This window comes from Monodelphis domestica, chromosome 5 (genome assembly GCF_027887165.1).
Source record: "Monodelphis domestica isolate mMonDom1 chromosome 5, mMonDom1.pri, whole genome shotgun sequence".
NCBI classification, from domain to species: domain Eukaryota; kingdom Metazoa; phylum Chordata; class Mammalia; order Didelphimorphia; family Didelphidae; genus Monodelphis; species Monodelphis domestica.
Window position 1 is genome coordinate 6,576,571 of NC_077231.1, and position 27,402 is coordinate 6,603,972.

Genomic DNA, 27,402 nt, shown 5'->3' on the forward strand with positions numbered 1-27,402 from the left:
CCCCGCCTCGCTGCCCCAACCACAGTCGAAGTCGTCTTGTTTCAGGGCGCAGGGAGGATGGCATCCTGCCAAGGGGTGGCCTTCAAGGCCTTCCCAATTGCTTCCTGCCTCCCCTTCCAGCCTCGGCTCCCATCGTCCCCTTCTCCTCCTGGCACCTCCCACTCCCCTGCTACCGCCGCTCAAGCCGTGGCTCCCTTTGGGACGGGGCACTCACCAGGGAGCCAGGAGGGCCTCGGGTTCAAATCCCACCTCAGCCATCTCCTGGGGGCCGTGCGGCCTGGGCCCCAGCTTCCTCGGGGCCTATAGAATGAGGGCCCCTTCCAGCGCCAGACAGAGGAGCAGCAGCTTCCCAGAAGCCTTCCTGGAGGTCGCCCCCTCCCTGGCCATGTCCTTCCCCAGCCCCCCGCCCGCTCCCTGGGCCGGCAGCTGCCGAGAGCGATGAGGGAATCTTTCTCCATTTCTGCACTTGGTCAATCCTGGCTGAGTCGGTGCCTTTTTACAAATGGGGAAACCGAGGCCCAGGGAGTAACAGCTCTTCGACGAGTGGGCAGCAGAGCTCCGGGACCAGCGCCCAGGCCCAGTCCTGCAAGGCAGAGGGGAGCCTTTCTGGGCTCCTTCCTGGACATCCGGCCTGGAGGCGGGCACCTGGCTAAGGGGGAGGGGTCGGTCCTAGGTGGGGGATGGAGGGCCTGGAGGCAGGGGCCAGACAAGCCGGCCTGGCCTGGGAGGGGACCCCGGCCACCGCCTCCCTGCCGGCCACAAGCAGAGGGATCGTAGAGAGCTGGCGGGGAGCTCCTGGCCAGGAAGTCCTGCGGCAGGAAGTGGGCGGGCGGGCCCCCAGCCGAGCTAGGAAAGGGGGTTCACTCGCTCCTGAGGCGGCCCAGGGCCCCCCGAGAGCAGCCCGCGTGCCTGGGAGGTGTCTCTGGCTCCAAGTAGAAACTGGTCCCGTCCCCCCGTCCTCCCCTATCCGCGGCCTCCGCCAGAGCCGCCCTCCAGCCCGGCCGGCTTCTCTTGCTCTCCTGGCCGGCCTTTGAGAGCTTGGAACCCCTCCGCTCATTGAAAGTCACAAAGGCCCAGCTGCCGCCCCCTCCTCCCTCATAATGGCGGGGGACGTGAAGGGGGGGGCCTGAGCTGGAAGGAGGCCCCCGCCGGCCTGCGTGCCCAGGCTCGGGTTCCCTCTCGGCTTCCCAGCATTTGGGGGGATCAGGCCCAGTCAATGAGCGCTCCGCCCAGCCCCTCGTTATAAAGAGGGAAACTGAGGCCCCGGGAGGGGGTGCCGCACGGGAATCAGAACCCGGGGATCCCGAGCCTGCTTCGGGGCCCCAGGCTGGGAGACCTTTGGCAGCCGAGGTCCTTCCGTTCACTGCCAGGGCCACCCGGGGAAATCCTTTCCCTTCTTTAGGCCTCAGTTTCCCCCTCTGTGAAATGGAGGGAGAGGGTGCCCCCCTGACCCCGCTTCCTCCTGGAGGTCTGCGGTGACTTGCTCCGTCGGGTCCTGGCGCCTCCGACGCTGGCACGCGCTCGTGTGTTGGGGGCAGCAATGGCATCCGGAGGCAGGCGGGGCTCCTTCGCCCTTCGGGGGGCCGATCCCCAAGAGGGCGGTGCGTGTCTTCTGAAGGGCGCCCGTAAACACCTCCAGAAAGGCAGCTGTGGGTGGGCAGACGCCGGCCGGCCTCCGTGCTAGTGGCCGAGGCGACGTGGGAGGGGCACCCAGGAACTGGACCGCCGTCCTCCTCCGGGAGGCCTGGGCTGCCTCCGCTTCCCCTTCCGAGGAGGGCGCTCAGCCTCCGTGGCCCGGAGAGCCTTCGAGCTCCGGGTTCTGGGAGCAGGAAGGGCTGAGCGCGTGACCTGGAGGGGAGGCCACGGAAGGTGCCACCAGATGTTGTGGTCATGATCGGCTTTCATGGGGAAACCATTTGAGTCAGCAGCTTCCGGCTGAGCCTGGGGATGTCAAAACTTCTGGCGTTTGGATTCCTCCCCAGCCCCCTCCGCGACGGCCGTCTCTTGTGTCCTTCCGGGGGGGGCTCTGATCACAGGACGGGCGGCAGGAGGCGGTGCCACGGCGGCCACGGCGGCCACGGCGGCTCCCACCGCACGGCCGGCCTCCTCGGCTCAGCCTCTGTTTCTTCTCCGTCCTCATCAGGCTTCCTCTTCCTGCGGCCCCACTTGGTGAGGACTGAGCAGACTTTGGGTCCTAGGACGCTAGGAAATCCAGGAATCCTGGACTTGGTGGTCAGCATCTTCCACTGGGAATCTGGGGGTGCTGGGCAAGAGTCCCTGCTTCCCCTGTCGGGGTCTTCGGTTCCTGTTGCTTTATGTTCTTTTATAAATCTCTCACCTTCTATCTCGGAATCACTACTAAGTATTCATTCCAAGGCTAGCTAAAGGGGGTTATGTGACTTGCCCAGGGTCACACAGCTGGGAAGTGTCTGAGGCCAGATTTGAACTCAGGTCTTCCCCTTTCCAGACTGGGTGCTCTATTCACTGAGCCACCCAGCTGTCCCCAGGCTCCTTGTCGATAATTTGGGGACCCTCTGAGGAGGCCCCAAGCTTCTGAATGCCGTGATGAAATCCTGGAGCTGAGCAGAAAGCATTTTGCCAAGGCGAGCCCCCAAGGGGTCTCCGCCATCCCTTCCGCTGGCATCGGGAGCCCCCTCCCCTGCCTGGGGCCAGCGGGTAGGAGGGGCAGGTCCGGGGGGGCCCGGCCTGAGCACAGGGCGGAGCGGAGCCTCTGTCCGACCTGCCCGCCCTCTCCCGGGAGGAAGCTGGTCTCCCAGTGATGAGCCTGGGGGGGTCCCGGAGGGGGCGCCCAGCCTGGACCCTCCCGGCTGGGTTTTGGGTGCTCTGTGCCCCTCCCCCGTTCCTTAAGCCGTGTGGAGCCTTTTGGGGAAGGACAGTCCCTTACTGAGGGCCGGAGCTGGCACCCTGCCCACCCCGATGGAGGCTCCGCTGGCAGCTGGCTAGAGCTGGGGGTGGGGGCGTGGGAACAAAGCCTCGAGCGGCCCCGGCTCCCCGGCTTGCTGGCCGGAGCCCCGCCAGGGACCTCGGGCGGGGGGAGGGGGCTTGGGAACCAGGATGGGGGAGGGGGGCTCGTGCGCGCACACGTGCAGGCGTGTCCTGGCGTGCCAGGATCCAAGTAGGGGCCGGAGGTGGGCACGAGCCCGCCTTCTCCTGGGGGCCAGGAGCGCCCGAGAGTCCGTCCCCGCCAGCCCCTTGCCAGCCGCCCGCCGGCATCGCACTGCCCGGGAGGAGTGATGACATCGCTTGATAAACAGCTGACAGCCTGTCCTGTGTCTGCCGGGCCCCTGGGGACGCCCCGCTGCCAGCTCCAGGACGCCGGGAGGCCTCGAGCCGGGGGGCTCCGCTCTGGGGAAAGGACGCTCCGGCCCCGAGTGCGAGGTCCGGCCGTGCCTGGGAGCAGCCTGTTAGGAAGGACCTGCCGCGCTGGGCTCTGGAGAATAAACCCAAAGGGAAGGGCCCCCCTTTGGGAAGCCTCCCCGCAGGAGAGGGGCCCGGCCGTCCCCAGTGGGAGCTGAGGCCACACCTGGGCTCTTTGCCGGCCCCCCGCGGCCCCCCGTCTGGAGCATCCCCTCCTGACTCGCCCACGGGCGACACGCTCGCAAGCTCCCTGAGCCTCCTACGGGGGCTGGGGCGGAGGTCACAGTGAGCACCCACCTCCCGGCCCCCCGCCCGGTCTGGGGGACACGCGGACCCGTTAGGACGGTTTGTGGGACGCAGCAGGCTTGAGCCTGACCCACTCCTGGGCAATGGGACGAAGGCTTCGAGCTTTCTGGGGTGAATCGGGAGGCAGGAATGGCCACAGGAAGCTGTGGGGGAAGCGGCTGGAGGGGGGCCTGGCCCACTGCCCCCCGACCCCTGGCCCTTGAGGGCTGGGTGAGGGGAGGCTCAGAAGCGATCCCGTGAGGGTCCTCCGTTGTCTCCCACCAGATGAGGTGGCTCCCGGCTCATGGGGGGTCCCCATTCCCCCCCCCCGGCTCCCCTCCCCCCCTCCGTCTTGGAGTCAGCAGGGAAGCCGACACGCCTCAGTCTTTGGTCTTTTGAGCCTGCGACTGGAGAGGGGAGCGAGCAGGAGGCTTTGGGGGAGTCTCTCCTCATGCCACCCTGCCTTGGCTGGCCGGGCCAGGCGAGGGGCCGAGAAGGGCCCGGAGGCCCCCCGGCCAGGCCTTTCCACGGCTAAGGGTCGGGGGCTGCTCGCTGGCTCCCCGCTCCTTTCTGACCCTCGAGGACTCCGGGCCCAACCTCTGGGGCAGCTTCCACCGGAGCCCCCGGGTCTCCCTTGGGACAGCGGGCCCCCTGGCCTGTGCTGACGCCATCGCCGGGCACCGTGGCTCCCCCTCCCTCGGCCCCTCTGGGCTGCCCCAGAATTCCTGTGGCCAGGCCTGAGCCCACACGAGAGGGGCCGGAGGACGGGCTTCCAGCACGGACGGAATCTTGGCGCTGCGTCCTGGCTCTCAACGGCCTGGGAGCCGGGCAGCAGGGCTCAGCGGCCACAACTTCCTGTTTACGGGCCGGGACTGGAGGGGAGAGAAGTTAGCTCTGTGCGGGCCGGACGGAGCCCCCGGCCCCTGCTGCTGAGCGAGGCCCGATGGGCAGCCCACCCCGGCCTGCGCCCCCTCCCCCTCAGCATTTCAGGCAAGTCGGAGGCCACAAGCAGCCGGCTCCTCGCCTCCTCTCTGGGGCCACGAGGCACGGCCTGCTCTCATCCACAGACCAAGCCCAGCTCCCAGGCCTCCACTCCAGCCTTCCAGGGGCCCGTGGGTGAGGAACGTCGCTTCTGGGCAAGATCCAATGAGAGGCAGCAGTCCTGTTGGTCCGGGGACCTGGGTTCAAATCCTGCCGCTCACTTACTAGCCGTCTGATCCTGTGGGATCCGTGGACTCCTCATGTAAAACGAGAGAGGTTGGGCTCTGGCATGGCTGCGGGGATGGGTTTGTTTGCCGATCTGGGTGGCTTCTGAGGACTCCCTGGCAGGTGCGCTGTGCAGACTTTGCCCCGGCTGTCCTGCCGGGCTGGCGGAGGGCATCCGGAGCTTCTCTCTGTCCTCCCTCTGGTGAGTCCGAGCCTCCGGCCCCAGGCTGCTTCCTTCCCCTGCGCTGCCTCCAAATCTTGGCTGGGGGGCCCTCGGGTCCTGCCCTCTGCCGTTTCCACGTTACTGCGCCGGACACCAGGACGGTTAAGTGAATGACCCGAGAAGGGGGAGGGCCGTCCTGTTCTGGAAGGGCCACGACAAAGAGGGCCCGAGCCAGAAGGAAGGAGGTTGTGTTGACGCGGGACAGAAGGGGGAAGGGCGTGGACGGCGAGAAGTCACTGGCTGGGCACCCATAGGAGTGTCTGGGGAGCGAGGCGGCTGGGTGGCTGGACGGTTTGAGAGCCGGACTTGGGACGGGAAGTCCTGGAGTCCGGCCTCACATTTCCTAACCGACCTTGGGCAAGTCGTCGCCTAGCCCTTGCCGCCCTCTGCCTTACACCAATATAGACTCTTGATTCTAAGATAGAAGGGAAGGGCTTAAAAAACGAAGTGTCTAGGCAGAACATTCATTGGGAATGAATGATTCTGGCCTTGAGCTGCTCCCCGGGGGCCCATGTGGGGGCTCCCGGGCCATCGCGCCCCACTGTCTTTGGAGTCCTTTAACGGCAGTTGGGGTGCAGTTCAACCCCTGGTTCCCTCTTTGACTTGGCCACGAGCAAGCATTCTTCTACTTTTAGCCTCAACTTCCTCATCTTGTAAAATGAGGAGAGAGATCGCTGACCGGGCCACTCCGGGGCTGCTGGGACCTGCCTGGGGCAGCCTGGCAGTCCCAAAGCCTCCTACTTCCTCCTTCTTCCCCATCAGTGTTTACTCTGGCTCATGGGCATGTCTCAGGTGGCCTCCCAGGTCCTGAGGAATGTGGGCTGGAGCAGTCTCAGGCACATCCTGCCAGCCCTCTGGGTATGTGTCCATCCCTCTGTCTGTCTGACATCCATGTGTTAGAGGGGAGGCCATCCTTCACTTGGAACTCAGAGAATGATCTCAACCGCTTGGCTCTGACACCTGAACTTCAGTTTTCTCACTTGTGGACTGGCCTACAACCCCTTCCCATGTAGCTGGATGGTTTCCTTCCCATGTGCCTGGATGGTTTCCTTCCCATGTGGCTGGATGGTCGCCTTCCTATGTGGCTGGATGGGCCCCTTCCCATGTGGCTGGATGGTCGCCTTCCTATGTGGCTGGATGGTTTCCTTCCCATGTGGCTGGATGGTCGCCTTCCTATGTGGCTGGATGGCCGCCTTCCCATGTGGCTGGATGGGCCCCTTCCCATGTGGCTGGATGGGCCCCTTCCCATGTGGCTGGATGGCCCCCTTCCCATGTGGCTGGATGGCCCTCTTCCCATGTGGCTGGATGGGCCCCTTCCCATGTGGCTGGATGTTTTCCTTCCCATGTGGCTGGATGGTTTCCTTCCCATGTGGCTGGATGGCCCTCTTCCCATGTGGCTGGATGGGCCCCTTCCCATGTGGCTGGATGGGCCCCTTCCCATGTGGCTGGATGGTTTCCTTCCCATGTGGCTGGATGGCCCTCTTCCCATGTGGCTGGATGGGCCCCTTCCCATATGGCTGGATGGTTTCCTTCCCATGTGGCTGGATGGGCCCCTTCCCATGTGGCTGGATGGGCCCCTTCCCATGTGGCTGGATGGGCCCCTTCCCATGTGGCTGGATGGTTTCCTTCCCATGTGGCTGGATGGTTTCCTTCCCATGTGGCTGGATGGGCCCCTTCCCATGTGGCTGGATGGCCCCTTCCCATGTGGCTGGATGGTTTCTTTCCCATGTGGCTGGATGGCCCCTTCCCATGTGGCTGGATGGGCCCCTTCCCATGTGACTGGATGGCCCTCTTCCCATGTGGCTGGATGGGCCCCTTCCCATGTGGCTGGATGGCCCTCTTCCCATGTGGCTGGATGGGCCCCTTCCCATGTGGCTGGATGGCCCTCTTCCCATGTGGCTGGATGGGCCCCTTCCCATGTGGCTGGATGGCCCTCTTCCCATGTGGCTGGATGGTTTCCTTCCCATGTGGCTGGATGGCCACCTTCCCATGTGGCTGGATGGTTTCCTTCCCATGTGGCTGGATGGCCCTCTTCCCATGTGGCTGGATGGGCCCCTTCCCATGTGGCTGGATGGCCCTCTTCCCATGTGGCTGGATGGGCCCCTTCCCATGTGGCTGGATGGCCCTCTTCCCATGTGGCTGGAGGGTTTCTTTCCCATGTGGCTGGATGGCCCTCTTCCCATGTGGCTGGATGGTCGCCTTCCTATGTGGCTGGATGGCCACCTTCCCATGTGGCTGGATGGGCCCCTTCCCATGTGGCTGGATGGTTTCCTTCCCATGTGGCTGGATGGCCCTCTTCCCATGTGGCTGGATGGGCCCCTTCCCATGTGGCTGGATGGCCCTCTTCCCATGTGGCTGGATGGGCCCCTTCCCATGTGGCTGGATGGCCCTCTTCCCATGTGGCTGGAGGGTTTCTTTCCCATGTGGCTGGATGGCCCTCTTCCCATGTGGCTGGATGGTCGCCTTCCTATGTGGCTGGATGGCCACCTTCCCATGTGGCTGGATGGGCCCCTTCCCATGTGGCTGGATGGTTTCCTTCCCATGTGGCTGGATGGCCCTCTTCCCATGTGGCTGGATGGGCCCCTTCCCATGTGGCTGGATGGCCCTCTTCCCATGTGGCTGGATGGGCCCCTTCCCATGTGGCTGGATGGCCCTCTTCCCATGTGGCTGGAGGGTTTCTTTCCCATGTGGCTGGATGGTTTCCTTCCCATGTGGCTGGATGGCCCCTTCCCATGTGGCTGGATGGGCCCCTTCCTGAACTCTACCTCCCAGACTTGTCAAGCAGTGTCAAGGCGCGTCATCCTTGGCCTTAGAGCAAGGAGAGTTTGGAGGAAGGGGGTTGCCTGGATGGGGCTGGGGCAGGCCGTCCTTTCCTCCTTCTGTCCATCCCTCCAGCGGGGCCTGGTCCCTGAGCATTTCCTGGAATTTGCAGAGTAAAGGCTTCGGAAGCTGGCGTCCCAGGCTAGGACAGAGGGAGGACCAGGAACGCGGCTCTTAAAAGTCAATATTGCCAGAGCTGTAACTCACCAACTATGTCAACAAGGCCAGAGGCGTGTGAGGCCAGACCTGGGGCCCTGGGCCCGTTTTCCCAGATTAGGGCAAGTTTCAGTCCTTCCTCCCCTGGATCTGAGAGCGAGCGCTGGGGGCAGCTTCTTTTCTCTGATCTTGTCCCAGGGCTCTGCCCCGGAAATGGGCCCTTCTCTGCCCCGGACTGGCTGTGTGACTTCAGACAGGTGGCTTCTCCCCTCTGGGCTCAGTGCCTGGTCTAAGGAGGTGGGAGTGATGCCTGCAGGGGAGGCTGGGATAGTCTCATCCACTGAACATTATAGGCTTTTCCCTGGTTAGGACTGCTAGGAAATTGGGACAATAAATAGACTGGATGCTCCTGGGAGTCCTTTGGGGATGGGAGGGAGGGAGTTGGCCTGGCCTGGCCTTTTGGTTGTTCATTTGCTAGACAGTGTGGTACAGTAAGAAGAGCTTTGTATTTGGAGCCCGAGGAGCTCGATTCAAATGCTGACTGCCTTTCCTGCCTTGGTTTCCCCATTTGTAAAACATGGGGTCATTAGGTGGAGCAGCGGATAGAGTGCTGGACCTGGATCCGGAGGTCCTGAGTTCTTCTCTAGCTTTAAGCCATAAGCTGTGTGGCCCTGGGCAAATCACTTCACCCTTTTTGCCTGTTTCCTTATCTGTAAGTGAGCCGGGGAAGGAAATGGCGAACCACTCTAGGATCTTTGCCAAGAAAACCCCAGATGGGGTTCTGAAGAGTCGGACGTGACTGAAAAGCAACAGTGACACTATGAGGGTCCAGCCCTTAGGTCGGCCTCCCTGGCGCGCTCCTTCTGGGGCTCAGTTTCCTCCTGTGTAAAATGAGGACATCGGACTAGGCTTGTCCAAGCCGTCCCGGTTCTCCATCTCGGAATCTATCTCTCTGTACACCCCTCTCGTCAGGGGCAGGGAGGGTGAGCTCAGCTTGGCCCTCGCCCCAGGCTCCTGACCCAAAAGGGCCGCCCTGTCCTCAGACCTCAGGCTTTGGTGGCCAGCCTTCATGGCCGGACGGGCCGGGGCAGGCAGGCGCTGAGCCCCTTTGGAGGTTGGACACTGCCTGGAGGTAAGGAAGGGCTGGACTGGGCTGGGCACGGTTGGGTTCAGACATCCCACCGCCCTCCCTGGTCTCAACAAAAGAGAAGCTATTTTTAATCTGAAGCCTGAGCTCCCCCTCAGAAGGGTGGGGGGTGGGGAGGAGCCTGCCTCCCTTCATGTCCATCCCGCTGTCTCTCACCCCGGCCCTGGCCTGGTCTCCTGGACAAGTTTTTCTCTTCTCTCCCAAAGCCCTTTGGGCAGCCTCGAGGGAGGTTAACGGGCAGAGGAGGAACTCCGGGTTCTGGGCGTGTCACGAGGGTACAGTGGCCGGAGGGGGAGGGGGGCAGGGGTGGAACCCTCTCAGCTTTCTTCTGGGAGCCCAGCTGTGCGCATGGGAGGGCTTGTTGGGCTGAGCCCCACGGCTTTCCATGCTTGGCCTGGCCACTGATGCCTTAGTCACTGGCTATGTGGCATCTCTGCTCCTCGGGCCGCCCTTTTCTCCCCTGAAGTCCCTCCCGCCAACAGTGGCCTTTGGGATAGCTTCCCCCCACCCTGCCAAGCCTGGAGATCTCCTCCTACTTCTGGACCCCCACAGACCCCCGAGGGTGGAGGTGGGGGAGGCTGAGCTGGCCCCGATGTCTGGGGGTCCAGGGATCGGGATGCCAAAAGGGAGCCGGGGTGCGAGCAGCTTCTCAGTGCATGCCTAAGCGTTCTCCTCTCTTCTCAGAGAACCAGAGCGGCTGGGCAAATCCTAGAGCCGGAGACCCATTCCTGGAAAGAACCCGTCGTCCAGGGGCTCTGAGACCTGCCTCCAAACCCGTCCCTGGCCTGTTCTAGGCAGTCCATGTTCCTGGAACGCCCACTGAGGACTTCTCCTGGGTAAGTCCTGACTTGGGGAGCCCCGACACTGGCCGCGCTGCTTGGTTTCCTGTGTGGGAGGCCGAGGTGAGAATTCCTGGCTAATACACATGCCTGTCCTCCGCTCTCAGCTCTCAGTTGTCTAATTGATGGTTGTTGCCCTCCCCCAGGGCTCTTTGAAACCCAGGGAATATTGGCAGTCATGTGGGGCCATACTTTTCCCCCTAGCAAATCGCATCCTCCCAAACCAGTAGTCTTGGGAACAAATGAGGAAATGGAGGCAGAGCCGCCCAGAAGCTGATTCTTCTGTGAAACTCTGCCCTTTTGTCTTCAACTCCAGGAAAAAGTTCTGAGCAAACCTGCCCAGGGTCTGGAAAGGGCCAACTGTCATTAGTCAGTAAACATTTAGAAAGCACCTCTTTGTGCCAGGTACTGTGCTAGGTGCGGAGGATACACCTCCAAAGAAAAAGAAAGGCAGTTCCTGCCCTCCAGGAGCTTAGAGAAGGTGCCGCTGCTGGGAAAGGGAAAGGGAGAAGAGCTTTGGAGAAGGCTCCCCGCCACCTGGGGGGCACACAGACTCCCCCTCCTGCCATCTCCTCACCTGTCCATCCTCTCTTGGTTTCTAACCACAATCCATCTGGGCAAACAGTGACTAGAGTGACGCTCTGGCTCTTGAAATAGGAGAGATGAGGCTGAGCTCCCTGAAAGAGAAACCAGACCCGATTCCTCCTTGTCCCCCCTCCCCCCATCCCTCTTCTTCCTCGGCATTTTAGTTTAAAGACAAGTGAATATGTTCTTGTTGTTCCCTCTTTCCGTCACATCTGACTCTGTGACCCTGCTTGGGGCTTTCTTGGCAGAGACACAGTAGTGGTTGGCCATTTCGTTCTCTGGCTCACTTTGTAGAAACTGAGGCAAACAGGGCTTGAACTCAGGTCTTCCTGAGTCCCGGCCTGGTACTCTATCTACTGTGCCACCTTGTTACCCCCTCCAACAAATTGAATACATTTGAAATTGAGCTCTGAGTTCGAGGGTGCTATGGCAAAGGCAGAGCTCAGCCACAGGGACAAAGGGGAAGCCCCAGTTAGGAGCCTGAGGAGGGGAAGGGGAGGCTGAGCCCAGCCATGGTGAAGAAGGAGTGTGCCTACAGCCCAGGGAGAAGTGGGAGCTGAGGCACTAGGGAGCCTCTGAGGTGGCCAGACCTGGGCTTTGGGAAGATCACTTTGATGGAGGTGGAGGGATGGCCAGGATGACCCCACAAAATCCCTTTCTCAAAGGCCGTAGGAGTCCCCTTTCTTCTCCATTCAGGCTCGAGGTCTCTGTTCCGTCTCCTTGCAGGGAAAGTGAAGGGATGAGCTCAGGGGTGAGAGGAGTCTCCAGGAGCCTGGGCTGCCCCCTCCATCCTCAGCTTGTCTGCAATTACACGTGTGTATCCATGGGAGAGATGTTGGCATGCTGGTGTGCCTGTGCCTCTTGCACACGTGAATGTGCATGTGTGCGAGCACAAGTGTGACAGACAGTTGGCAGAGAGTGCGCGAAGGCAGCGGGTGTTAATTGTAGTGTAGAAGCCTGTGATTAGCGGGGAGGAGGCGGGGAGGCTACCCTGACGCTCGTGATAGCTTAAGGACCAGTTTGGGGGTGACCATTGACTCTCTGACAGGCTGACGAGCAGATTACAGGGCTCGCTTCCTCTCCGGGAAGAGGCTCCTGGGCACACATGGCCCTTCTCCCCTCCCCGCGGCTCCCCTCCTCTCCCTGGGGTCAGGGGTGACTGCTTGTATGACCCATGCAGCTCCTGCCCTAGCCCTGGGAGGGCTCTCTGCTCCCTTCCCCCCCAAACTCTGGGCTCCATGGCAAGGGCAGGCCAAGTGGGGTCTGGATTGAAGACGTCACTTATCTGGGAAGACTTCCTGGAGGACAGGGGTACAGGGTGAAGGAAGGGGGCACTCGGAGGCTGTAGGAGTTCCAGCCACCTTCCCCCAGCTCAGAGCAGAAGGATGAGCCTCTTGGATGGAGAACCTTTGTCTGAACGTGGCACGAGCGCCAGTGACAGCCTCTGCTGCTGAGATAGTCAGGCCTTTGTCTCCTGGGGGGGTCAGTGTAGACTTGCCCCTCTGGCTGCCTGTGTCCCCAACGTGGCTGTTCTCTGGAGGTCCAGCACAGTTGGCTGTTAATCAGAAGCTGTGCCTTAGCTTTCCCTCATAGGCAGCGCTTTCCCTCGGCCTCCCAGCCAAGATTTCTCAGCTTTCTCTCAGGCTCTCTGGAACATGAGGCCAAGGGCTGCCACCTGGATCAACAGAGGCCCAGGCCTGTGCTGAGCTCCTCTGTAGGAAGGCAGAAGTGGCCCCAGGCTCTGGGAGGGCTTCTTGTGCTGTTCTAATGGGATCCAGCTCTCAAGGCCTCTCCTTTTTTAAAAGTCCTTTAAAATGTTTCTGTTAAGAATAAGTTAAAAACTCCCAGATAAGACTAGATTGGAAATCCTAAAAATCAAGGGAGAAATTCATCAAATTGAAAGTAAAAGAACTATTGAACTAATAAATAAGACTTGGAGCTGGGACTTTGAAAAAGCAAATAAAAGAGATAAAGTACTGGTTAATCTAATTAAGAAAAAGAAAGAAGAGAACCAGATTAACAGTATCCTGAATGAAAAGGACAAACTCACCTCTAATGAAGAGGAAATTAAGGGAATTATTAAGAACTACTTTGTCCAATTATATGGCAATAAATAAGGCAATCTAGGTGATATGGATGAATATTTACAAAACTACAAATTGCGAAGATTAACAAGAGAAGAAATTGAATACTTAAACAATCCCATCTCAGAAAAAGAAATTGAACAAGCCATCAAAGAACTCCCTAAGAAAAAATCCCCAGGGCCTGATGGATTCACAAGTGAATTCTGTCAAGCATTCAAAGAACAGTTAATCCCAATATTATACAAACTATTTGATAAAATAGGCAAAGAAGGGGTTCTACCAAATTCCTTTTATGACATAAACATGTTATTGATCCCAAAACCAGGCAGGTCAAAAACGGAGAAAGAAAACTACAGACCAATCTCCTTAATGAGCATAGATGCAATAATCTTAAATAGGATACTAGCAAAAAGACTCCAGCAATTTACACATCTTATACTTTATATCAAGATAAATTCAAAATGGGTAAATGACTTAAATATAAGGAGGGAAATCATAAACAAATTAGATGAACATAGAATAGTATACCTGTCAGATCTATGGGAAAGGAGGAAAGCATTTAAGACCAAGCAGGAGATAGTGAACACTACAAAATGTAAAATGAATAATTTTGATTACATTAAATTAAAAAGTTTCTGTACAAACAAAACCAATGCAACCAAAATTAGAAGGGAAGCAACAAATTGGGGAAAATGTTTAACAAAAACCTGACAAAGGTTTAGTTTCTCAAATTTATAAGGAGCCAAATCAATTGTACAAAAAATCAAGTTATTCTCCAACTGACAAATGGGCAAGGGACATGAATAGGCAGTTTTCAGATAAAGAAATCAAAGCACATGAAAATATGTTCTAAATCTCTCCTAATTTTTAGAGAAATGCAAATCAAAACAATGCTGAGGTACCACCTCACACCTAGCAGTTTGGCCAATAGGACAGTAAAGGAAAATAAATGTTGGAGAGGATATGGCAAAATTGGGACACTAATGCATGGCTGGTGGAGTTGTGAATTAATCCAACCATTCTGGAGGGCAATTTGGAACTATGCCCAAAGGACACTAAAAGCCTGTCTGCCCTTTGAGCCAGCCATAGCACTGCTGGGCTTGTACCCCAAAGAGATAATGGACAAAAAGACTTGTACAAGAATATTCATAGCTGCGCTCTTTGTGGTGACAAAAAACTGGAAAATGAGGGGATGCCCTTCCATTGGGGAATGGCTGAACACACTGTGGTATCTGATGGGGATGAAATACTTTTATGCTGTAAGGATTGATGATCTGGAGGAATTCTATATGAATTGGGAGAACCTCAATGAACTGACGCAGAGTGAAATGAGCCGAACCAGAAGAATGTTGTACACAGAAAGTAAAACACTGTGGAGTGATCCAGTGTAATGGACTTTGCTACTAGTAGCAGTGCAACAAGCCAGTAACAATGCAACAAAGCAACAAAACAAAATAACAAGCAATGCAACAATGAACAATGCAACACCCCTGAAAGACATGTTAAAGAATGCTGTCCACATTGGGAGAAAGAACTCTGGGAGTAGAAATGCAAAAGCACAACAGAGGACATCACTTGCCCCCCGCTTGGATGGGTGTGTGCCTGGGGGGTTGGGCTTTACAAGATTGCTCTATGGCAAAAATGAACCCCATGGAAATGGGTATAAGTGACAACATGTGTACAGCTCTGGTAGGGGGAGGGAAAGAAAATGAATCATGTCACCATGGGAAAATAATTTAAGATAAATGAATAAAATAAATACTTCTGTTTTAGAATTGATTCTAGGTATTGATTCCAAGGCAGAAAAGCAGTAAGGGTCAAGCAATGAGGGGCAAGTGACTTGTCCAGGGTCACCCAGCTAGAAAGAGTCTGAGGTCAGATTTAAGCTCAGAACTGCCTGTCTCTAGGCCTGACTCTCTATCTACTGAGCTCCCATGCTGTCCTGCTATTAACTTTTTTTTTTTAACCCTTACCTTCTGTCTTGGAGTCAATACTGTGTATTGGCTCCAAGGCAGAAGAATGGTAAGGGCTAGGCAATGGGAGTCAAGTGACTTGCCCAGGGTCACCTAGCTGGGAAGGGTCTGAGGCCAGATTTCAACCTAGGACCTCCAGTCTCTAGGCCTGGCTCTCAATCCACTGAGCTACCCAGCTGCCCCCTGCTATTAACTTTTTTAGATTTAAAAAATTATTTTTTAACCCTTCTTAGAATCAATACTATATATTGGTTCCAAGGCAGAAGAGCATTAAGGGGGGGTAGGCAATGGGGATTGTGATTTGCCCAGGGTCACACAGCTAGGAAGTATCTTAAGGCTGGACTTGAACTCAGGACCTCCTTCTCCAGGCCTGGATATCTATACACTGAGCTACCTAGGCCTGCCCTTACCCTCCTGTCCCAAGCCTTCTCTGATTCCCATTTGTCCTCCAGCTTGACCTGAGTCTTCTGCTTTGAAGCCCAATAAGACGGGGGTTCTCTTGTTCTCGGGGTTCACCAGCCCTGCTGGGGTCCTCTGGAGCCTGCAGGGAAGGGGAGAAGCAAAGCTTGTGCTGTGCCTCAGAGACGTGGAAAGGGAAGTGGGTGCTCATGACTGGATGGGCTGAGAAGTGCCAGATGAGTCACAGAGTCATGCTTTGGTCTGGCATCTCATCCTGTGAGGGAAGCTCTGAATTTGGGCGCAGAAACCTGCAGCCACCTCTGCCTTTTACCAGGGTCCTTCCCTAGACCAAGCCACTTCCCTCAAGGCCTCAGTTTCCCTCTCTGTAAACTCCTGACTGGAACATCTCACCAAATTTGTATGATTCCATCAGGCTTGCTCCTCCCACTTCCTGGGCCCTCCTACCCCTCTGAGGGGAGAGCCTTAGACCCTTCTGGATGAGGAAAGGGCTCTGGGGACATTTATCCTCCCACTTCTCACTTTAGACTCTTCAAGCCCCCACTTTGGGACCTTCTTCTGGGCCCTCTCCCTGCCTGCCCCATTTTAGTTCTTTTCTTTCTGTTTTATCTTCCTCATTAGATGATCAGCTTTGTACTTGGCACAATGTCTGGCACATAGTAAGAGCTTCATAAATGTTGGGGGGGGGGCATCTAGGTGGCTCAGTGGATAGAGAGCCAGGCCAAGAGATAGATCTGAGATTTAAAGGTAACCTCAGACATTTCCTGATTGGGTGACCTTGGCTAAGTCACTTAACCTCCACTGCCTAACCTTTGCCACTGTTCTCTTTAGAGCTAATAAGCAGGATTGATGCTAAAGTGGAAGAAAGGGGTTTAAATAAGCAAATGTTTATTGGCTGTTGACAAAAATGAGGGATTGGACTCTCTAAGGACCTTCCAGGCCCAGCCCTGGGATCTGTGAAATGGCTCGTCCAGGATCCCACAGCCTGAGGCTAGATTTGAACCCAGATCCTCCAGACTCCAGGCATATACTCTGTCCACTTTCCAGCTATTTTGTTTGTTCTATGACTGGCTCTCAGAAGGCTGGACGCCCAAATCCGTGGACCTGAGGGCACAGGCGAGGCCAGGAGTCCAAGGAAGTTGGTGGCTCTGGTCCCAGCCCAGCCTTAATTTCTAGAACCGAGGCTATTCTCTCACTGATGAAACATTACATGGACCAGCAGGATGCCGCAGCAGTCACATCTGGAGAAAGTGTGGGCCCCAGTGGGGTGCTTGCTAATCCTGAAAGCCAGTGACAGCGGAGCAGCCCAGATGGGCACTGAGCCTGACTGCTGGCACCCTCCAGGGCGAGCCAGGCTGGTGGCCAGTATCTCAGGGGCTGTGCCAGGCTGAGCCGGGCAGGGCTGGGCTCGAGGGTGGCCAAACCTATGATGGAGAGACCTCTCTGGCCCTGCAGACACCCCCTTCCTCCCCACCCCGGGCCCTGGGGCTGGGCACAAGGTGACTGCCACAGCTGCGGCTCTTTGTGCCCGTCTCCCTCCCTGGCGTCGGCAGAAGGGACTAACAAGACCCCAGGGAGACTGGGGCGAGACTTCCCATCAACATGTTGTGGGTTGGGGAAAGCTGGGCATGAGGGAGATGCTAATGAGGACTGAGGAGGGAACTTGTCTCCTCTTTCCTTCTTCCTAGGCCAGACCCCTTCCCTTCTCACCTTGCTCGCTTACTGTGCTGCTAATAAGTCTCCTGGTCTCTCTGGTGCCTGCTCCTGCCTGATTTAGCTGGATCTCTACTTGAACCCCCTGGCCACTGAGCAGCTCACTGCCTCACCTTCCCTAGTTCTCATCCATCCATCCATCCATATTTAGCACCAACTATGTGCCAGGCACCCTGCTAGGCACTGGAGGTACAATAAGTAGCCTGGAGAGAGCATTCTAAAGTTTGCAAAGCACTCTGGGAGTGAGCCTCACTTCACAAATCAGGAAACTAAGGCAAACCCAGGGTCACAGAGCACTCATAAGTGTTTGAGGAAGAATTTCTTTTTTAATTTAATTTTTCAATTTTAATTTTTAATTTTAAAATGTTAAATTAAGTGAATTTCATTTACCTTCCATCTTATAATCAGTACCATGTATTGGATACATGGTAGAAGAGTAGTATAGGGCTAGGCAATGGGGATTAAGTGACTTGGCCAGGGTCACACAGCTTGGAAGTATCTGAGGCCAGATTTGAACCTAGGCCTCTTCGCCTGACTCTCAATCCACGGAGCCACCTACTGCCCTAGAGGCAGAATTCTAACTCTGGTCTTCCTGAGTCCAAATCCAAAATTCTGTACTTTGGCTTCCTAATGAACCAATGACCAGCCAAATTCCTCTTGCCCATGACAACTCTTTCAAATACTTGAAGACAGCAATTCCTGCTTCCCTCCCATCTCCCTAGCCAGCACCCCCTCCCTGGTGGGGAGGGCCATCAGAGAGAACATTCAGCACCGACTCTTTCATCTGGACATGCGTGGGCAGAAAAAGGTCTGGGAGGTGGCTCAGAATCTCATAGATTTCAAGGGACCCTCAATCTAAAGGAAATAAAATGAGGATAGTCTGGTCTTGACTTAGCACCCGGATATAGGCAATGCCTCACTGGACTGATCTCCCCTTGACTCGCAGACCAAGGGGGAAGTCTTCAGAGGATGCCATTTTCCATTGACTAGCGTTATGGGGTAAGGGGGCCATCTCTGCCCTGCATCCAGACCCTGGGAGCCTCTGTGCCTCTGCCAGGTACCAAAGATCAGCTCTCGGGGGGGCCATAGGAAGGAGATGGGGAACCCTGAGTGAGTGAGGGGGAGACATGCCTACCAATCCCAGGATGTTAGAAGGCTGGAGATGGGACAGGGGCTTTCTTTCCCTTTTCAAAAATTTGATTATTTGTTTATTTAGTGTTTACAATTTTTTTGTTTCAATTTTATTTGGTTTCATATTCTTATTTCCCCCCTCTCCTATCCCTCCCTGCTGCATTGAGAAAGCAAGCAATATAATATCAGTTATATATGTGAAACCACACAAAACATAGTTCTGTGTTAGCCATATGGTCAAAAAAAAAACAAGAAAAATAACAAAGTGAAAAAAGTATGCTTGCCGTGTACTCAGAGTCCAACGATTCTCTCTCTGGAGGTAGACGGAGAGCATGTTTCATCATGAGGCCTGCAGAATTGTCTGGGATCATTGTGTCGATCAGAGGAGCCAAGTCACTCAGAGTTGATCATCGGACAATATTACTGTTTCTGTGTAGGCATTCTCCTGGTTCTGCACACTTCACTCTGAATCCGTTTACACAAGTCTTCGCAGGTTTTTCTGAAGCCTTCCTGCTTGTCATTTCTTATAGCACAATAGTACTCCAATGCGGTCATATGCCACTACTTGTTCAGCCATTCCCCAATTGATAAACAACATCCCCTTGCTTTCCACCACAAAAAGAGCTGCTCTCCATATTTTTGTACATGGAGGGCTTTTTCCTTCTTTGATCTCTCTCGTCAGGTATTTCTAGATCCCAGGGTGTATGAGTGGTTTGAGAGCCCTTTGGACATTTTAAAGATATTTTACTTTCCAATGACATATAATAACAATTTTCCACATAAGTTTTCTGCAATGATAAGATTTTGTCTTATAATTATCTGCTTCCCTCCCTTTCTTCCCCTTCCTGGAGATGGTAAGCAATTTGATCTGTGTTACACGTTTATTATCATGCAAAGCATTTCTATTTTGTTCACTGTGGTAAGGGAATATCCTCACATAAAACCAAACCCCCCAAATAAAAACCCAATTAAACTAAAGGGAAAAGTAGCAGCATGGTTTCATCTGCATTCCAATGCCAGTAGCTCTTTCTCTGGAGGTGGACTGCATTCTTTGTCATTTGTCCCTTGGAATTACCCTGGATCATTGCATTGGATAGCTTGAATTTCTTCAGAAAATTCCTGCTTGTATCTTTTGATCAGTTATCACCTGGGGAATGGCTCTTGTTTTTAGAAATTCAACTCAATTCCCTTGATATGTTTGAGAAAGGAGACCTTTATCAGTGAAGCTTTCTGTAAAAATTCTTTCCCAAGTTCCTGCTTTTCAGATTCTGAGATGCATTGGTTTTATTTATGTAAAAAAAAAATCTTAAATTCCATACAATCTGAATTATCCATGTCTACTCCCTGTGATCCTCTCTCTCATTCGATCACAAGCCCTTCTCTTATCCATAGATTTGACAGGTAAAATTTTTCATGCTCCACTCATTTACTTATATTACCCTTTATATCACCCCTAAATTATATACCCATTTCTTTTGCTACACAGCCTGAGATGTTGGTCTATGCCTAGTTTCTATCAGATGTACTCTCTGGTTTTTCCAGCAACTTTTAAAAAATATTTCTTTTAATTGATTAATTAAGAGAATTTTCCCATGGTTCCATGATTCACGTTCTTTCCCTTCCCTCCCCCCACTCCTTCCCATAGCCAATGAGCAATTCCACTGGGTTTTACATGTGTCCTTGATCAAGGCCCATTTCCCTATTATTGATAATTGCACCAGGGTGATCGCTGAGAGTCTATGTCCCCAAGTCATATCTCCATCAACCCAAGCAGTTGTTTTTTTTTTCTGTTTTCCTCTCCCACGGTTCTTCCTCTGGATGTGGATAGTGTTGTTTCTCAGATTGTCCTGGATCATTGCATTGCTTCCCAGTCAAATAGTGAGTGAGGTCTTGCCTCAAAAGCTTGTATCTTCAGGTTTATCAACCACTAGACTACTATGGTCATTTACTCCTTTGTGTTTATATACCTGATCTCTCTCACTGAGCCACCTCTATTTCTTAGTACCAGATTGTTTTAATGGTTACCACTTTGTCTTATCATTTGAGGTCTCATATGGCTTTTTCCCTCTATCGATTGATTCCCTTGATATTGTTGACCTTTTTTTGTTCTTCCAGATGAATTTTGTTATTCTTTTCTAGATCTAGAAAACAATTCTGTAGTAATTTTGATTGGTTTGGTACTAAATAAGTAAATTAATTTGGATAAAATTGTCATTTTCATTATGTTGGCTCAGCCTACCCATGACTAAGTAAATTTTCTCCAGTTGTTTTGGTCCATCTTTATTTGTTATCTATATTTTTTGTAATTGTGTTCATATATTTCCTGTGTTTGTCTTGGCAGATAGATAGACTCCCAAGTATTTTATGCTGTCTGCTGTTATTTTAAATGGAATTTTTCTCTCTATCTCTTCCTGCTTGGCTTTGTTGGTTACTTACAGAAATGCTGTTTTGTGGGTTTGTTTCCCAGCCTGAAACTTTGCAAAGTTGTTGATTGTTTTGACTCATCTTTTAGTTGACTCTCTAAGTGTACCATCATCTCCTCTGCAAGAGTGGTTGTTTCATTTCCTCATTGCCTACTTTAATTCCTTCAATTTCTTTTTCTTCTCTTATTGCTGTAGATAACTTGTCTAGTACAATATTGAATAATAGCCGTGATATTGGGCATCCTTGCTTCGCTCCTGATCTTATTAGGAAGTCTTCTAATTTAATGGTTGCTCTTGGTTTTAGATAGATGCTATTTATTTTAAGAAAAGCTCCATTTATTCCTATGCTTTCTAGTGTTTTTAATAGAAATGAGTATTGGATTTTGGTAAAAGCTTTTTCTACATCTATTGAGATTAATCATGATTTTTGATGTTTTTGTTATTGAGATGGTCAGTTGTGCTGATGGTTTTCCTACTATTGAACCATCCCTCCATTCTTGGTATAAATCCCATCTGGTCTTTGTAACATATTGCTTTAGTCTCCTGGTTAGTATTTTATTTAAAACTTTTGCATCAATATTCATTAGAGAAATTGGTCTATAATTTTCTTTCACTGGGTTTGTTCTCCCTTGTTTAGGTATCAAGACCATTTTTGCATCATAAAAAGGAATTTGGTGGGACTCCTTTGGATATTTTTTCAAATAGTTTATATTGTATTAGAATTCATTGTTCTTTTGATGTTTGGTAGAATTCACTTGTAAATCCATCTGGTTTCATTTGTTGGTTTATTTTTTATATTAGGGTTATTTTTTCCTCTCTTTTTTTTAAACCCTCACCTTCTATCTTGGAATCAATACTGTGTATTGGCTCCAAGGCAGAAGAGAGGTAAGGGGTTAGGATATGGGGGTTAAATGACTTGCCCAGGGTCACACAGCTGGGAAGTGTCTGAGTCTAGATTTGATTCCAAGACCTCCCCTCTCTGGATCTGACTCAATTCACTGAGCCACCCAGCTGCCCCCTCCTGTCTTATTAATCTGGACACTCTATATTTTTGTAAATATTCATGCATTTCACTTAGATTTGATGTATAATTGGGCAAAACAACTCCTAATAATTGCATTAACTTCATCTGCATTGCTGATACAGTCACTCTTTCCATTTTTATTACTGGTAATTTGGTTTTCTTTTTTTAAAATCAAATTTACCAATGGTTTATCTATTTTATCCTCCCCCCCCCCCATAACACCAGCTCCTATATTGCCTTTTTTTTAAAATTTTCAGTTTTTAGGGTCTCTTTGACTTTCAGGGATTCTATTTGGGTGTTTGTTTGAGGACTTTTAACTTCTTCATTTTCTAGTTTTTTAATTGCATACCCAATTCATTGAGCTACTATTTTCTCTTTTTTTTTATTGGTGTAAGCTTTATTGATATAAATTTTCCCCTAGGTACTGCTTTGTCTGTGTCTCACAAATTTTGGTATTTTGTCTCATTGTTAATATCTTTAATGAAATTATTGATTGCTTCTATAATTTATTCTTTGACCCACTCATTCTTTTTTTTATTTATTTAATTAGTCGATTTAGAATATTTTTCCTTGGTTACAAAAATCATGTTCTTTCCCTCCCCTCACACCCCTCCAATCGACAACACACAATTCCACTGGGTTTTACATGTGTCCTTGGTCAAAGCCCATTTTCATACCATTGATATTTACACTGGATGATCATTTAGAGTACATCCCCAATCATATCCCTGTTGGCCCATGTGATCAAATAGTTGTTTTTCTTTGGTGTTTCTACTCTCACAGTTCTTCCTCTGAATGTGGATAGTGTTCTTTCTCATAAGTCCCTCAGAAATGTCCTGGATCATTGCATTGCTACTAATAGAGAAGTCCATTATATTCAATTGTACCACAGTGTATCGGTCTCTGTGTATAATATTCTCCTGGTTCTTCTCCTTTCACTCTGCATCCATTCCTGGAGGTCATTCCAGTTCACATGGAATCCCTCCAGTTCATTATTCCTTTGAGCACAATAGTAATCCATCATCAACACAGACCACTATTTGTTCAGTTATTCTCCGATCAAAGGGCATCCCCTCATTTTCCAATTTTTTGTCACCACAAAGGGCGCAGCTATAAATATTCTTGTACAAGTCTTTTTTTTTTAGAAAATTTTATTTAGTTAATTTAGAACATTATTCCTTGATTACAAGAATCATAATCTTTCCCTCTCTCCCCTCCCATCATCCTTCCCATAGCCGACATGCAATTTCACTGGATTTTACATGTGTCCTTGATCAGAACCTATTTCCATGTTGTTGATGTTTGCACTAGAATGCTCATTTAGGGTCTATATCCCCAATCATATCCCCCTCTGCCCATGTATCAATCAGTTGTTTTTATTCGGTGTTTCTACTCCCACAGTTTTTCTTCTGAATGTGGATAGTGTTCTTTCTCCTTTATCTCTCCGGGTTGTTCATGATCACTGCATTGCCTCTAATGGAGAAGTCCATTACATTCAGTTGTACCACAGTGTACCAGTCTCTGTGTACAATGTTCTCCTGGTTCCACTCCTCTCACTCTGCATCAATTCTTGGAGGTCCTTCCAGTTCACATGGAATTCCTCCAGTTCATTATTCCTTTGAGCACAATAGTATTCCATCACCAACATAGACCACAATTTGTTCAGCTATTCCCCAATTGAAGGGCATCCCCTCGTTTTCCAATTTTTTTGCCATTACAAAGAGCGCAATTCTTGTGCACATCTTTTTCCTAATTATCTCTTTGGGATATAAACCCAACAGTGTTATGGCTGGATCAAAGGTCTTTTAGAGCCCTTTGGGTATAGTTCCAAATTGCCCTCCAGAATGGTTGGATCAATTCACAAATCCACCAGCAATGCATTAGTGTCCCCATTTTGCCACATCCCCTCCAACATTCATTACTTTCCTTTGCTGTCATGTTAGCCAATCTGCTAGGTGTTAGGTGGTACCTCAGAGTTGTTTTTGTTATGAAACTCAGAGGTTTTTGTTATGAAGATTTTTTTCCCAATTTGTTGTTTCCCTTCTAATTTTGGTTGCGTTGATTTTGTTTGTACAAAACCTTTTAAATTTAATGTAATCAAAATTATTTCTTTTACATTTTGTAATTTTTTCTAACTCTTGCTTGGTCTTAAAATCTTAACTTTCCCAATGATCTGACAAGTATACTATTCTGTGTTCACCTAATTTACTTATAGTTTCCTTTATATTAAAGTCATTCACCCATTCTAAATTTATCTTGGTGTAGGGGACCCACTCATTCTTTAGGATTAAATTATTTCATTTCCATCTATGTGTCCACATGTAATTTGAATGTAGTTTTTATTGCATTATGGTCTCCAAAAGGTACACGTAATTTTTTGCTATTTTGCATTTGTTTGTGAGGTTTTTATGCTCTAATATATGGTTAATTTTTTATGAAGGTGCCATGTATGGCTGAGAAAAAGGTATACGCCTTTCTATTCCCATTCAGTTTTTTCTAGAGGTTTCTCATATCTAACTTTTCTATAATTCTATTCATCTTCTTAACTTTTCTTATTTTATAGTTAGATTTATCTAGCTCTATGAGAGGAAACTAGTAACATGTTTAAAAATTATGTCTGTTTTTACTTTTGTTTTGTCTGAGATCATGCCTTTTTTTACTTCAATTAAAGCATAATATATTCTGCTCCAGCCTCTTATTTTAATTTTTGTGTCTTTCTGTTTAAAGTATGTCTCTTGTAAACAACATTATTGTTGAATTCTGGTTTCTAATCCATTCTTCTATCCACTTCCATTTTATGGGTGAACTCATCCCATTCACATTCACAGTTATGATTACTGTGTATTTTCCTCTAGCAGCTAGTTAGTATAGTTGATAGAGCACCAGGCCTTGAGTTGGGAAGACTTCTTTCTGAATTCAAATCTGGCCTCAGACACTTACTAGCTGGGCAAGTCACGTAGCCCTGTCTGCCTCAGATTCCTAATTTATAAAATAAGCTGGATGAGGAAATGGCAAACCACTTTAATATCTTTGCCAAGAAAACCTCCAAAGGGGTCACAAAGAGTTAGAATGTGACTGAAAATCCCTCAACAACAACAATAACTGAATTCCTTCCATGCTATTTTCTTCTGTTTATCTTTCCTTTTTTTTCCTGGGACAGAGGCATTTAAGTTTGAAGGAGGTAGTTGAAGGTTTAGGAAGAAAAGAGCCATCGAGGCCTTTTGTACCAGAGTGTGATGCACAGATGACCACTGGATAGGAGTTGGGCAAGATGAGCTCCCACTTAGATTCTGTGGTTTAATAGATGTGTGATGTCCTTTCTGTGTCCAACCAGCTGCTCTCTGAGGTCCCTTTCTGCGCATGTTTCAGGTAGCCCCTATGGCTGAGAAAGAAGCATAGCCTGGACAGCCTGACATGGTCCACCATTGGTTATGTCATCTTGGAGCTGCTTGGGAAAGAGGGAATGTGATGGCAGAGGGGATGGACTAGAAGGAGATATTAGAGCCTGAGCCCCAGAGACAGAAGGGTTCCACCAGTCCTCTGGGCAGCCATAATTGTAGGATATCAGAGTATGAAGGTCCCAGAGGACATCCGGACATCCTGCCCCCCTTCAAGTGCAGGCATTTCGCTTCTCAAGCTTCCCTGATACGGCTCCATGCCCAGTCTCTGCTTGGCCTCTTGGGGTCATGAGATGGCTCATTCCATGGCTGGGCACTTCTCAACAAGCTTATTCCTATCCCTGGCACCTGCTTCGGTCAGCCTGTGAATGCTGGAGAGCTAAAGTTCCAGGCCTAGAGGTGACCCTCTGTGGAGAATTTACTGACATAGACTTGGGGATCGGAGGATCAGGGAAGAGGGAGTAGTGGGCACCAGGAGATGGGCAAAGGTGTCAGATTGACAACCCTATCTCCAAAGTGCAACCCAGGGAAGTCCGGAGCCCCAGGCTGGGATTGCCTTTGAACCTGTCTTTTGTTACTCCAAGAATCCAGGCACTTGAGGCACCCCTCTTGTCCTTGCCAGCTCCCCTTTCTCCAGAGTCTTTCTCCGAGGCCCCTCCAGGGAGCTGTAGACAGCAGACAGGTGGGCAGGCAGGACCTGGGCTAATCTAAGAGCCCAAGAGCCTGGGTGTTCCACCTGCCAGCCCACACCCTAGTTTTCAGGCTCAGTGTCCCAGAATCCTGTTGGGATGAGGACGCTGGCAATCTGGACTCCTTGAGCCTTGCAGCTCCTGTGTGCTGGGCATGTGGAGCACGCAGGGCTGGAGGCAACAACAGAAGCCAGCATCCCAGCCTTCAAAGCTCAGGCAGAACAGCAGGAGGTGCCAGTGTCATTCCCTGGACCCCAGCCCTGGTTCCTGGACGTCTCATCCCTTTGTCTTCTGTGGTCCTGCTCTCTGCCCTGACAAAAGACGAAGGACTGTGTGTATATACACTTGGACACCCATGGATGAAAATGTCACCTGTTCCCCAGTTAAGAAGGAAATGAAGGAGCCAGGGTAGCCGGTGCAGCTGGGCAACGTCCCCTCCTGCCGGCTGCCACAGCTTCCCCTTTGCAGAAAGAGGTAACCTCAGGCATGAGGTGCAGCCAGCATCGTCACTGTTCCGGCCGACTGTTGGGCCCAGGACAAGCCCAGGGCTGGGCACCTAGCACTCTCGGCTGGCTGTTCCAACTGAAAATGGGGAGGGTCCCCTCCCCAGAAACCTCAGGCAGGGAAACCTGTCTGTGTGCCTTGGCCACGTTCCGTTGTCTCCTCCTGCCCACAACTGGGTGCCTGGGAGTGGCCCCCGCCCCCTCCACACACAAGCAGCCTTGCAGGGAAGGAGAGAGGGGAAGAGGAGCCTAGGATCCTGCAGTCGGTGCTCAGGAGCCATCAGGGCTAGCTAGCCCCGTTGTTGGACAGATGAGGAGACTGAGGCCCAAGGAGGGGGAGGGATGTGAGTCTGGGATCCCAATTGGCCACCATCCCTCTTGGAGGAGTGGGGCTGTCCTTTCCCTTGGGGATGCCCTGGGTCAGGGTGGAGGGGCACCCTGCAGGCAGAGCCACCGGGCTCCATGCAATGCCAGGGGAGATCTGTGGACGCTGAGTGGAGGAAAGGGTGGTCAGGGTCCAGGTGGGGAGGGGAGGAGGCAAGGCAGCAGGAGATAGGAGCTGGGTTGGGCTCTGCCTCCTGGAGATCAGAAGCAGCTAAGCCCAGCCCCACCCTCCTGAGCCAGGCACTGACTCACCTGGACGAGACTCCCCTTGGCACCTGGCCCGGGTGGGACGACTCCAGAGGACGTCACTGCCGCCCGGCACTGGGATTGTGGGGACCATCTCTGCCCGTGCCCACAGCCCGAGATCCTCTGCGCCCCTGCTTCAGCCTCAGCCCCACCGCTGGGGTGCCCACTACCGGGGAGCCCTGGGGGGGGCGGGGGCTGGAAGAAGAGGAACCCGGAGCTCTGGGCACCACACAGCAGCTGGTTAATGGAGGAGAGCTTCCCAGGGGACTTTGTCCTTGTGTGGCCGGGGTGAGTCTGCTTGGAGGGAGGCTTTGTGAAGCTCCCATCCCCCTGGTCCTAAAAGCTCAGTGAAAGATGTTTTGTCACCCCATTTCTTCCCCCAGGATGCCTAGCTCTGGCCTCAGCTCTCGCTCCAGGTAGTTGTTTTTGTTTTTTGTTTTTTAAACTCTCACCTTCTGTCTTGGAGTCAATACTGTATATTGGCTCCAAGGCAGAAGAGTGGTCAGGGCTAGGCCATGGGGGTCAAGGGACTTGCCCAGGGTCACCCAGCTGGGAAGTGTCTGAGGTCAGATTTGAACCCAGGACCTCCCATCTCTAGGCCTGGCTCTCAAGCCACTGAGCCACCCAGCTGCCCCCCAAGGCAGTTTTTAAGGGCTAATGGGCTTCTCAGACCAGGTTGCCCCAAGCCATCTGCCTTCTCCCAGGGGGAATAGAGGGACCTGGGGCTAGGCCTGAGCTTGGTTCATGATTCCAGGATGAAAATTCAGGCTGCAGGTCC

General features: G+C 52.0%; 1 protein-coding gene across 5 annotated transcripts in view; it reads left to right on the plus strand.

Moving 5' to 3' along the window:
• The window catches only part of PLXNB2 (plexin B2), an 82,926-nt gene that overhangs the window by 6,906 nt on the left and 48,618 nt on the right, over positions 1–27,402 (plus strand). For 2 of the 5 annotated variants that reach the window (XM_056797545.1, XM_056797546.1), the window contains exon 2: positions 9,900–10,051. In XM_056797545.1, coding sequence (XP_056653523.1) covers positions 10,017–10,051 — 35 coding nt within the window. In that variant the 5' untranslated portion in view covers positions 9,900–10,016. Of the gene's footprint in view, positions 1–5,049; positions 5,072–9,899; positions 10,052–10,092; positions 10,118–26,600; positions 26,913–27,402 lie in introns of those variants that run through there. The other 3 variants (XM_056797547.1, XM_056797550.1, XM_056797544.1) reach the window with 3 other exon arrangements.